The following is a 12650-nucleotide window of genomic DNA, read 5'->3' as shown; positions in this document are numbered from 1 at the left end:
CCCCCCCGCCCATGGTGCAGGCTATCAGGGACACAAGCAAGCCTTCCCACCAAGCAATACATGAGATTTAGACTACAATTCTCTCCACACTTTCCTGGGAGTAAGCCCCATTGACTAGAATGGGGCTTACTTCTGAGTAGAAATGCATAGGGCTGGACTCTTAAAAGCTCAACATCCCACTTGTGAAAGAAGCAGGACAGCTGGCAACAGGGAGGGCTGAGTACAGAGGGGAAGGCAGGAGGGGGAGGAGAGGGGATTGCTTTAAAAAAAACCAGGGAGTGTTTGCCGAATTCCACCCCCCCCCATGATGCAGACTCTCCTGCTCCAGCAAGCCTTCCCAAGCAAGCCTTGGGAAGCCTTGGGGAGACAGGTGAGGGTGAGCAGAGAGCCAGACTACAAGTCCCAGAATGCTCTGGGGCAGAGGAGCTTCCATGATGGTGGCGGGAGGGCTGCAGGAGCTGCAGCAGCAAAGAGGAGGAGGAGAACATGCAGTGCTGTTGGGAGTCTTCCCAAGCAAGTTTAGCATCCCACCTGTGAAAGGGGAAGGAGGGGGAGGTGGGGAAGGAAGGGGAGGGGATTGATAACAGCTGCCTTAGTTTCCTTCCATCCGGAAGTGTCAGGCTGCAGCCTCTTTGCATAACTCGATGGAATTTAGCACAATGCGTTTTTTGTTAATCGCACCGAGTCACTGAACGGAACTAACGTGGATAAATAGGCTCCACCTGTACTGCTCGGGTGATTGCAATGTGCAGGCAAGTTCATGTGGCAGGAGACATTCCTTTAGATCAGGGGTCTCCAAACCCCAGCCCGGGGGCCAGATGCAGCCCGCAGCAAGCCTCTATCCGGCCCGCGGCCAGCCTCTTGTCCCCTGAAAGCCTCTGGCCCACTTGACTAAACATGACCAGAGCTGTGCTCTGATTGTATCTGGAGGGTGTTCTGAGGGCCAGAGAGGCTGAGTGAATGAGCCCACTCATTCACTTATTTATTCATCTAAGTTGCATCTCTAATTTAATTTAAATTTTTTTCCGGCCGTCAGCACTGTGCCAGATATTTCATGCGACCCTCTGGCCAAAAAGTTTAGAGACCCCTGCCTTTGAAACCCAGATCCCAAAAGTCTGAGGTTCTCAAACTGGGGCGTTGCAACACCCCAGCATGAGTCCCTCTGCCTTTGCCCCTTTAAGAGGTTAGGAGGGGGAGACAGCTGTGACGCGATCCCCAGGATCACACTGCTGTCAGGAGGGGGCAGGGGCTTTCCTTTACTAACACAACAAAGCACTAGAGTCCCGGGGATGAGGGAGCTCCACAGAAGCCTCCACAGGACTCCTCAACATGAGGAGATCGGAAAAGACGATCATAAAGAAAAGCCTGTGCCCCCCCCAACAGTGGTGCAATCCTGGGGATCATGTCACTGCATTCCCCCCTCCCCTTTGCTGCATTCCTCCCTGCTCTTCCAAGACTTACCTTTGGAATTTTACTCCCAAGGAGTTTGAGAACCCTTGGTTTAAGTCTTTCAAGATCAAAATTAGCACCTGAATTTGTGCTCATTTGGAATTCACGATTCCAGTCTAGCTATTGCTTCTGAAGTCTCCATGTACTCGTATACAGAACATACCATTACAGCCTCATTTAGACAACACTAACACATGTGCAATAGTGGCAAGAATGGTCTTCTCCAGAAAGGCTGCAGCTGGCAGCCAAAGGTGTGCCCTTAGAGCAACAGTGCACTAGCCTATCCAGGAGTAATGCTGGATCCAGGATCAAACATGAGCTAGCTGTGGAGGAGACCTGCCCTCCTAGTTTAAGGAAAACAGAGGATCAAGGAGTTTGGCTCTGAGAAGCTGTAAACTTCACAGTATACAAAGCTGAGAGAAGTCAGCACTCGGAGAGAAGGAGGGGTCACCTTACCTGCTGGGATGCTGGCACCGGCTGAACCACAGGAGCTTGGACTGCTGCCGATGTTCGCAGTGCCACCGGAGTCGCAGAATCTGAGCCACCCTCTGAACTCTGCATATTTGGCGCTGGGAGAGAGGGAGAGAATAGAAGAGGAGAGGGTTGTTAGGAAACTAGATCTTAATTAACCGCAGAAGCTAATTCCATCACCCGACAAAGAAAGCAGTCGCTCACAGGAAGCCAGCTAGTCTCTAAGGTGCCACATGGCCTTTGAGGGTTGCTGTATGTGCTCAAAGCAAGACAAACAAACAGTCAAAAGGAATTGAATGGATTTATGCAGAATTTGGACTGGAATGTGATGGAGAGGTCACACATTTGCTTTAATGGAGACTAAGCATGCAAACAAAGTTTTGTATGAATTTGAGGTTGGGATTTGTAGAAACGTAAAATCCAGAATTTCAACATATTTTTCAGTTTTGAGGTTTTTAAGCCAACATCAAATAAACTTACTGGTTTGCCTTTTTTGGAAATAACATCAAATATCTGCTGCCAAATTCAGTATTTTAAAATCTGTTTTTCTCTACTACGAGTAAATCCACCTGCTTTCATAATGGAAATGCTGGAAATATTTTTAATTAGGAGAGCATACCAGTGTTTTCCAAACTGTGATTCGGGATCCACCAGTGGGTCACTACCTGATTGTTGGTGGGTTGCGAAACTGACAAGCTGATAGCTGAGAAGGAAAACGTATTGGGCCCTATGGAAAGTGAAACTGAGCTTCACATGCAAGTGGTTCCAATCTAATCAATACAGACTACCCCAAAAATATTTGAGAAGTAGTGGTGGACCTAGAGCTGGGCAAAAGGGGCAATTGCCCCAGGTGCTGAGCCTGCATGACTCCAGGACCACATGGAAAGCCTTACTGAGGCTCCCAATGTGTTTTCTGGAAGTACTTTTTAAGACTGCAGGGAAACCTCATAATGCTTTCCCAGTTGGTCCTGGAGTCATGTGAGGCCCCATTTCGTTGGTAAGCATGGAGTGGCGGCAGTGTGGTGCAGGGGGGCAGCACTGCAGACCTGTGCCCCAGGGCGCCTCAAGGACAGGTCTGTCATTGTTGAGAAGAAGTCCCTCTCAGCTGAAAAGGAAAATGTATTGAGCCTTATGGAAAGCGTAAACAAACCACACATGTCTGTTTACTCATGAGTAGGTAAGCATGCCTCAGATCCTATTGAATGCCAGGTAAAGAGGAATGCAAGGCCATCAGAATGGATCCAATCCAATGAACATGAAGCTCAACAAACACTCCAGAATGCAGGCCCCCCCCCCCCACTAGTAAAAAGGATAAAAGCAGAGGCTTGAGCAGCTGGTAAGGTGAACCTTTCTTTTTTTCTTTTTTAAAGTCTTGTAATGCTAGGTGTGTTCTGACAATATCGTTTAAAAAGTGAGTTCTGGAGCTAAAAGGTTTGGGAACGACTGGATTATACTGCACTGTATTTTCAAATTTCTAAGAAAAATTTCACAGATCTCTCCCATCTCATATGAACTATAGATCTACTTGCAATGCAGTCCATAGAATGGTCTGAACAGGCACCAGCACACTAAGCTTAGAGCTGATTTAAACATTATCTAAGTTGCACTGTTGTTGCCACAGCTTCAGTTATGAATACCCTGTGTGTGTGTGTCCATCCAATTTTTTGCCTACTTCCCTTTTTTGGACATTTCTAGCCCCCTAGGGGACATGAAGATGCTGTAGCCTCCCAAAAAGACTGCCTGACACCTTATTTGCAGGAGTCATTTCTCTGGGAAGCTCCTGTGAGGTTCTCTGGTTGAAATGCCATTCCCCAAAAGCCAAAGGTGCAAGACATAGATTGAGCTATAATTAGGTTTGGGTTTTCCTAAAGACAACACCTCCTAGCCAAACTTTCTGCTGAGATTGGCATGTGACTCACTGACTGGACAGCAAGCCCATCTGTCTAGGTCAGGGGTGCCCAAACCCAGGCCCTCAGAGGCTCCCAATACGGCCCGCTGGGAGCCCCCAGTTTCCAATGAGCCTCTGGCCCTCCAGAGTCTTGCTGGAGTCCATGCTGGCCCAATGCTACTACTCTCAGCGTGAGGATGACTGTTCAACCTCTCACCTGAGCTGTGGGATGAGGGCTCCCTCCACTACTTGCTGTTTCATGTCTGTGATGCAGCAGTGGCAGTGAAGGAAAGGCTGGCACGGCCTTTTATAGGCCTTGAGCTACTGCAAGACCTTCATTCATTTGTATAAGTTCCATCTCTAATATATTCATTTATGTAAATTTATTCAAATTTTAAATGTAAATTAATTATTTTTTCCCTCCGGCCCCCGACACAGTGTCAGAGAGATGATGTGGCCCTCCTGCCAAAATGTTTGGACATCCCTGGTCTAGGTAAAAGAGTGGAAGAGTCAGGTGGGTTTCCCCTCATCCAATTGTATATCATCAAATCTAAGTGATACAAGAAACTTCTGCACACAGTTAGGTACGTTTTGCCAAGCCTGCTTTTTGAACGAGCTGCTGGTTTGCTGGAAGGCAGTTCCACACTTACCCCCAGTAAATGTAAATGGCAAGTGAAGGCGAATAGAAGGCAAGTGTTCCTGGGATAACTGCAAGCCATAATTGCAGCTAGTAACAGAAACAGTATTTCTAGCTAGATGCATTGAGGAAACTCATTTTATTTTGTTTGCTCTTTCCACTTTTGTATTGAAATTCTGTGTGCTTTTCTATTAAGTGGTTTACTGCCCCCCTCCTATTGAGAGTTACTAGCTATTGCACCCAATTTTGTCAAGTTCCGTCTTCGTAGCCATCCAGCCAAGTCCAGGCATTCTTCATCAGCCTGATGGTTAGACTTCTCTCCATCCCTTCTCCATTTTATTTAATTTTTTGTTTTGGATATTTAATAAACTGGATATATTTTGACTCCTTGCTTGCATGGTCCACATTCATGGAATATGGACAGGGTAATTGAGTGGGTTGTCCTGTCTCTAGAACTGCCTGGGTTCACTGTAACAATCTGGCTTTAAACAAGAATCACTAGGTTACATGCACTCTTATGAGGAGAGGGTTTTCCTAGACACCCTCCCCTGCCTCTGCCTGCTCAGTTTCCCCAGCCTGGGATGGTGGCAGCAGATATCTACTAATTTCTCCCTGCTGTTCATTCCACATTCAGTTGCATTCAACTGCTGACCCAGGAAGTGACTGAAGCAGAGAGGAGAAAGGCTACTTCCATTAACCAGATAAATTGGGTTTTCCTAACACCATCTCAGCAGAGCTGCTCCCACCCCTTCTTCATTACTATTATTACCACAATATCAATGTGCATGAGTATAGAATAACGTAAGACACAAGACCAGTCCACTGGCCCAAGGAGCTTACTAATATTCCACACATGGGGAGGAGAGGATGCAGAGGTGTTGATGGAGACGAGGGTACTAGTACCATTATAAAGCAACATTATTCCAGTTCATTCAAACACCTTCCGCCCATATTCTTTAGCGGGATGAGACCCCCATGCAAATGAAAATGGGCCGTGCAGAATAAAGTTTTTATATGTTACCAGAGCAACTAATGAACAAGCTATGTAGAGCAGGAGAAGACTCTCACCGGTACCCAGACGCAAAATTGGCCCAGAGTTTCCTTTGCAACTTGGGATGCATGGAAGCAACTGCACAATTGTTTTGCCACATGTTCAGCTCTGCACAAATTCATTCAGCCTATGCTGGCTGCATGCACAAAACAAATCACGGTTACAGGGAAGAGCAGGTAAAGAGCTCCCCTCTCCACACATGGTTTGATTCTGGTTTGTTACTCAGCCCATGTTCACCAAGATTGGACATAACATGAACTGCGCTTGGTTCAAAAGCAAAAAAACATGCTTTCGACTGCTTCTGCTCATCCCCATAACTACGGCTTGTTGTACATGTGCAGGCAGTCATTGGCAACAGGCAATATTGCCCTTGCAATGATGAATGATAGCCATTGCCAACCCACCAGCACTGATGGATGCTGTTATGCCAGTACACCACATCTTGGGGCCCACTTGCACTGCCACTCTGACTCCTTGCTGATGCTCCTACTTTCAGTTGTCTAAGTACAACCTCTACCTAAACAGTAGTTGTAACTACTAGTTAGCTACATTTTAGCTAAAGCAATTGGAACTATCTTTGTAATGACATTGAAGTGGTTTCAACTGTTTTTTAAATGACTTCTTCCCTTCCACCTGCCTCCTAATGAAAATTAAAACATTTGATATTTGTAATAGGTCCAGTTAAATAGGTCAGACAAGGCAGTTTATGAGACTTTAGGGCCTTTAGATACAGGTAGTTGAAAACAAAAAGCGACAGGATGCAGTTTGAGGCCGAAATCTAATTTTACTTTTTATCATTACTATTATTTATAGGATCACTCACAAAACTATTTGAGGCACTGAATGGATGGCAGTGAATTTAAAGTGCTTGTACAAGAATTCTAAGATAAAGAGAATATTCTGAGACTAAAGATGCAAAATCTTCTTTCCCGGATACCCGAGTCATGTAAAAGTCAAAGCCGGCCTGTCAGCAGCAACCTTCTTGCAATCCTTCTAGTGCGACAGCTCTCTTCCTGGGCCAGACTGAAGAGCTAGTACATTCTGCTAATTGGGTAAGAGGCACTTTTTCAAGTGGGTGCTCCTTTTTTTAGCAGGGGGAGACTAACTGGCCCACCTCACCCCAGCACTTTCTGTTCTAGTGGCTGTCTGCTGGTGTTCTTTTTGCATCTTTTTAGATTGTAAGCCCTTTTGGGACAGGGAGCCATTTAGTTATTTGATTTTTCTCGGTAAACCGCTTTGTGAACTTTTAGTTGAAAAGCGGTATGTAAATACTGTTAATAATAATATTAATAATAATTCTGGCACTGCCAGCCCTCTTATAAATGCAACACAACAAACTTGCTTCTAACTACCAGATGTAGGAAAGTAAAGGAGCTGCATTATCTTCTTCTGGCAGTTGCAGGCCATGAGTGACTTTGAGTGACTGATCAGCATTCTTTTGAGTGACTGATCAGATATTTACAGTTTTCAGCAGGATAATAAGAAATTGCTTAAATAATCATATTTGGAAAGTAAATAGTTTTGGGTTGCATCCAGAGAAAGTTAGTCATTACTAAACATCACCAGTAATTTAATGGGAAGAAGGCCCAAACTTGTCCATGAGACACGTTAGAGTACCAACCAACCACCCTCCGGAGAGCCACATCCTGGACACTGGTGCAATGGCAAAGAAACACTGTGCTGTTGTAATGCCAACATAGCCTGGATGCTGGTGTCTCTCCCCAAAATGGGCAGAAGATCATGACATCGGTGGGATTTTTCTAATTTTATTTGAATAAAATACTTTTGCTACCTTTCAGAAAATTCCCAAAAATTAGAGCAGCAGGAGAGATATTTACAGTCACTTTTGCACTTAGCACCTTGAATTCACAAGCCAAAGGTCATTCTTCACTATGCTTTGTCCTTACACTATTTATCTTCCCATTTTACAAGCAGGGAATGGAAGATGAGAGAGTGACAAAAGTTTTACTAAGGAGTCATTACAAGACAGGCAGGACCATCAAATCTCAGACAAGTACAACAGGGTAAAGAACAAGGTTCTTTTACCCACTTACATTGACTTGCTGCATATACTGAAGGTATGTTACCTTAGTGGGAAAAGTTGCTGATTTAAAAACAGCAACAACAACTTTTAACGTCCTGCTGAGTTATTAGGGAGAAAGCCATTAAGTGAGCAAATACCTCCAGCTTTTGTAAGATGGGAAGGCTCCAGGGAGGGGGTGTCACAAATAGATACCACTTCTTGCGTCACCACCAAGCAAATTCTAGCTTGTGAACAAATCTCAACCAAGGCAGACCAAGGCAGACGCTTGGGACAGATGGAGTCCCTAGAAACCGTCTCTGTTTACTCTGAGCTAGCTTGGTATCCAGGCAGAAAGCATGCAACAGGAAAAGGAACTATTAAAAATTTTTTAAAAGGCAAGGAACAACTTCTGGGTTGTATTTCTGGTCTTGCCACATTCGGTGACCCTGGAGGAGCCCCACAGCAATTGAAACAGCCTTCCGTTCCTCTGTTTTCTAGATTACTGCTCTTCAGCTGCTGCATTGGGACTAGGGAGTCAAACCAAACTAAACCCAAGTCAAAACTGGTCCAGAGAGGGTGTTTTGTTTAGTAAGCCTGAACAAAAATAACTCTTTTATTAGCCTGAATCTAAAATAACTCTTGGGTTATTATATATAAATTTATAAGCCTTATATATAAATTTGTAAGCCTTATATAAATTCATAAGCCTGAATCTAAAATAACTCTTGGTTGCCCTGAACCAGAAGTAAACCTCAAAAGACATAAAGTGCTAACCAAGTCAAAATAACACCCTAACTTGCCCTGGAAAGGAGTACAGGTGATGGTTTGGTTGGAGCTGCTTATACTGCAGCTTGCTCCAGAACACCCTTCATCTTAGAGCTTTGCTTTTCAGCTTTTTTATTTTACTGTATGTGTCCAGGTTTATCTTCTCTTTACTGTGATTATATACAAAACAAGAGCTGTTTCTTGATTTTAATGGTTATACTGAAGAGGGTATGTGTGTGTTTTGCAGATGTTTTGTGACATGCTGGGGGAAAAGGCAACACCTGCAGTACAAACATTTAAGATTAATTTGTTAGGTGAACAGATTTAAAAACATTTTGACTGACTAAAATGATGCCCTGGTTAGCTTTTTTAACTGCTCCCTGGTTAATTAAGTTCTTATAACAACTGTGGATGGCAAGCACCATTTTAGAGGAGGCATTCCCCATTCTCTTTCAATGCAGAAGGAAATGCCTCTTCTGAAGACTTTCATACCACATGTCATCTGTAAATCATTGCTGCTCACACTTAAAAAAAGAAAAAAAGAATTAAAGTGCAGCAGCAAAAATTATCTAAGGGCATTCCACTTTTTATCTCTGCACAGAAGGGAATGCCTCTTCTAGGATGATTCTTGTTATATGATTAGCATCTGTTAATTACAACATTTATTCCTGTGTAGATTTAATTGGTTAAATTTAAACTGAAGCAGCCACAATGTAGCCCTGAGACAAGACCTCAGTGACAGCCCCCCCCCCCCCAACTGCAGGATATAGCCCACAACCCTTTGGCATGGCTGTATCAGCACTGGAAAGTTGGCTGGGATTAGGTGTGTTAGGCAAGTTAGGTGTGGAAATAACAGTGGAAAAAAGGACAACCTGGAGAGTGCCTGGTCCAAGTGTCTCACAGGCTACAATGCCGTAAGGCACTGGAGTGAGGGGTGTGTGAGTGTGCGTGAAACCAGGACTCCCAAAAGCCAGCCTTGGGTGCCTTACCTCCTGCATCATTAGTGCTTTGTCCCCACTGCAAGCCCATCAGACTGAGTGCTGTGGTTCTAGGCTGCAGACCAGCTTGCCTGAGGTTCCAGTCAGCCAACACGCACACACACCCCCAGCCAATTTCAGCTCACCAGGTCCCTGTACTCATAGCATATAAAACTACTGCCTCAGTGCTTGCTTGCTCAGTTTGTGCAGTCCTCTTCTAATGTGAGCACACTGCTCCTGCTCCCTTGAATCTTGATTCAGAGCCTGTCTGGCTCTGACAATGGACCTGTTCCTTCTGCCACACTTAAGATGTTCTTCTGGACAAGCTCTACTTGTGTCATTTCACTGGGGCATGCACAGGATGATTTCCCTACAGATCATCCATCCCCTGGGATAGTTTAGCCACATGAAATTGGCATTAGGTTTTCTGCACCCAGGTCAGACCTGTATGTTTATTTGAAAATGAGTGCTGTCAGAATCAATGCAGGAATGTCAAGTAATGGAAGCTGAAGGCAGACAAGAGTTTTTACATTAGCGAAAAGCATCCCTTTGTGTAGTATGCACAGGCTTTTGTCTCAGCCACTTCTGGTCAAACAGGTCTTGCAGTTTTTTTTTGAAACACAAAAACCTCCCAGCCTGTTTGACCAGAAGTGAAAGTGAGATAACCATCTACATCACAAGCAACCTTCAACTCTTTTGAAGAAAAAAAAAGTTGCCATCTATCTCTAGCCATATTTAGCACTAGACATTCCAAAGTAATGAAATTAATATTACAGAAAGCATGAAAATTTCTTGCAACATCTTAAGTTTGTCTGCTAAATCAGCAAATGCTTCATGGCTATATTCCACAAGCCATTTGGAATGCATGATCTTCAACTTCTGTACCAACGTTTCATTCCTAACTCCCACCACTAACAGCCATGGTTTCACTGAATTGTTTAAAAAGCCATTAAGGCCAGTGGCCACTACAGTGTTCAGTCACAAGGCATTCCACAGGTCATGAAATGACGCAATCTGTATCCCAAACTTTCAGGCAACCAATGTTACTGATCAAGTACTTAAATACTTAAAAATCTCTGCCTACTTGTTCTTTCCATGTCATTCATACTCATCACCAAACTACATCTCATCATCCTATCCAACCAAGCCAAACACTCCCACCCACTTTCCCTAAAAGACATTTGCTCCTTCTCTGTTCATTTAAGTTGCCTTTCATCTGTACCTTGTATAAGTGCAAGAAGGTGCTTTTCAAAGGCTGGGCAACAGGAACTCACACACAGCACTCTAAATACAAACAGACCAAGGATCTGGCCTCTGAAAGAGGTGTAACAGATGGGTCTTTGGTGAGTACATTTTAAGTGGAAACAGCTGAGGTAGCCACAAACTGAGACTGAAGACCAAATGACACTTTCAGAGAACTGAAACCAGTGAGATCATGGAGCATGGTGAGTACTCTTCTCCTGCTTTTGCCTCTGGTCAAATAAGTTTGACATGTTTCTGCAATGCTTCCAAAACCTGACAGATCTATTTGACCAGAATAGGCACCGAGTCTAAAGAAATATGAGTGCGCACAATATGGGAAGTGAAAATCATCCAACTTTCTCAAAAGGAATTGAGAAATAGGGTAGCAAAATAGCTAGGAGACTTACTATGAGTTTGGACATCCTCAATTTAAATTTCACCTCTGTCATGACATCCCCAACAGTGCAAGCCTGTGTTTACTCGGAAGTAAGTTCCATGGATTTCCATGAAATTTACTCCCAGGAAACCGGGTACAGGATTGCAGCCTAAGTTAGACAATCACACATTCAGTTTCATCTGCAATAGGAACTAACAGGACTGGCCTAACTTATAAAGCTGTTGAGATAATTACTGAGCTAAACTGCTCTCTGAACATTTTTTGTTGAAAAGCAGAACACTGTATAATATTCTTAATACTATAGGCAAAGCACTGAGGAAACTTAAACTATTCCATATACAGTTGTCCAAAGTAACATCTCAAAAAAACAACCACAGAAACTCAAAGTATTACTCCTGCTACTGCACCTAAAGCCTTCTTTTTGGCTTCCTCTAGCCAACTTCATAACCCTTTGGAGGAGGAAAGCTAAGCCCAAAGCTCAGCTCAAAGAACTCTTAATGATGGAGAAAGATGGCACATTTCAACAGCTTTCTGCAGCCTCTCTCTCTCTCTCTCTCTTCAGTGTAGATACCTTCATTTATCAGGCCTGGCTCCCCTCAAGGTGGGCTGGCTCTGCAAAACAATTTCATTTATTGTGGCTGATCAACAAAAGCAAACAAGAGCAGAGGCGGGAAAAGAGACCACTAGCAGAAGAACTCTGCAGTGGCATAGGTAGAGGGGGGAAGCGCTAAGTTTTGCAGGGATCCTTGCTGCAGCATGCAAGCGGTCCCTCCCCTTCTGAGCCATTCTGGGAGGGGGAGCAAAATGGAAGCACATGCCAGAGAAGAGGCAAATAGTGGTACAGCTAAGGGGGTGCAGGGGGTAGCAAGTGCACTGGGCAACAAGGTTTAGGGGTGCAACAAGCTGAGTTTGACACGAGTGACGAAAATTGTGAAAACCTTAGCATGCATGAATAATACCATCATGCTATGTATCATTGGAAAGGTAATTTAAAGCAGAATGCAATGAAACAAACCGCACTGCAATATCTATATTCTTTCAAAAGTTATGGCCAATTAACCAGAAAATGAAAACACATCTGTGGGATGCCTCTGTTTTGCTTCCCCCGCCCAGAATGGCTCCGAAGGGGAGGGGGAGGAGACCAGTTGCACTTCACGGTGAGGCTCCCTGAAAACTTAGCACTTTGCCCCCCTCTAGCTATGCAACTGCAGCTCTGTGATCAGAACCAAGAAGAAAAGACTAATCTTGTCGCTTTTCCTATAAGAACAGAGGAATTTTCTCCCCCGGCCCCTCCGGCCTTGCTTTCCTGGGCATTTGTTTCTAGGAAGATGGCTTTTGTGCCTGGTTTCCTTACTGCAAAGCAAACAGCAAAAAAAAACCCTCCAGCTTTTTTCAGTTACTGTAGTGTGTGTGTGTGTGTGTGTGTGTGTGTGTGTGTGTTCCTTCCTTCTCTCTCTCAGCTGCCCTGGAAGGACTGACAAATCACCCTGACATATTGAGTGTGTTTTCGAGCCGTTAATGGGAGCAGGGCGGAGAGCCGGGGGTGGGGGGATCGCATTGTTTAGTTTGGGAAGCATTCTATCCGTCGCCGGGCAACCAGCCCTTGGCAACGGGAGTGGACCGCGTCGTCCATGGCAACCGTTGTTACTTGACAAACAATGCGGACCAGTGCAAACACAGCCCTTGCTGGCGGTTTTAATTGAACATCTGCATGTGCTTCTCTCTTTCCGTCCCCCCCCCCCATTGCCAC

General features: G+C 44.6%; 1 protein-coding gene across 2 annotated transcripts in view; it reads right to left on the bottom strand.

Moving 5' to 3' along the window:
- The window catches only part of RFX2 (regulatory factor X2), a 63923-nt gene that overhangs the window by 36902 nt on the left and 14371 nt on the right, over positions 1-12650 (bottom strand). For both annotated transcript variants that reach the window (XM_066634957.1, XM_066634958.1), the window contains exon 2: positions 1906-2018. In XM_066634957.1, coding sequence (XP_066491054.1) covers positions 1906-2010 — 105 coding nt within the window. In that variant the 5' untranslated portion in view covers positions 2011-2018. The remainder of the gene's footprint in view (positions 1-1905; positions 2019-12650) is intronic.

The sequence above is a fragment of the Tiliqua scincoides genome, chromosome 8, assembly GCF_035046505.1.
Source record: "Tiliqua scincoides isolate rTilSci1 chromosome 8, rTilSci1.hap2, whole genome shotgun sequence".
In the NCBI taxonomy this organism is placed as follows: domain Eukaryota; kingdom Metazoa; phylum Chordata; class Lepidosauria; order Squamata; family Scincidae; genus Tiliqua; species Tiliqua scincoides.
The sequence above is the reverse complement of the archived record's forward strand: the minus strand, read 5'-3'. Positions and strand labels throughout refer to the sequence as shown.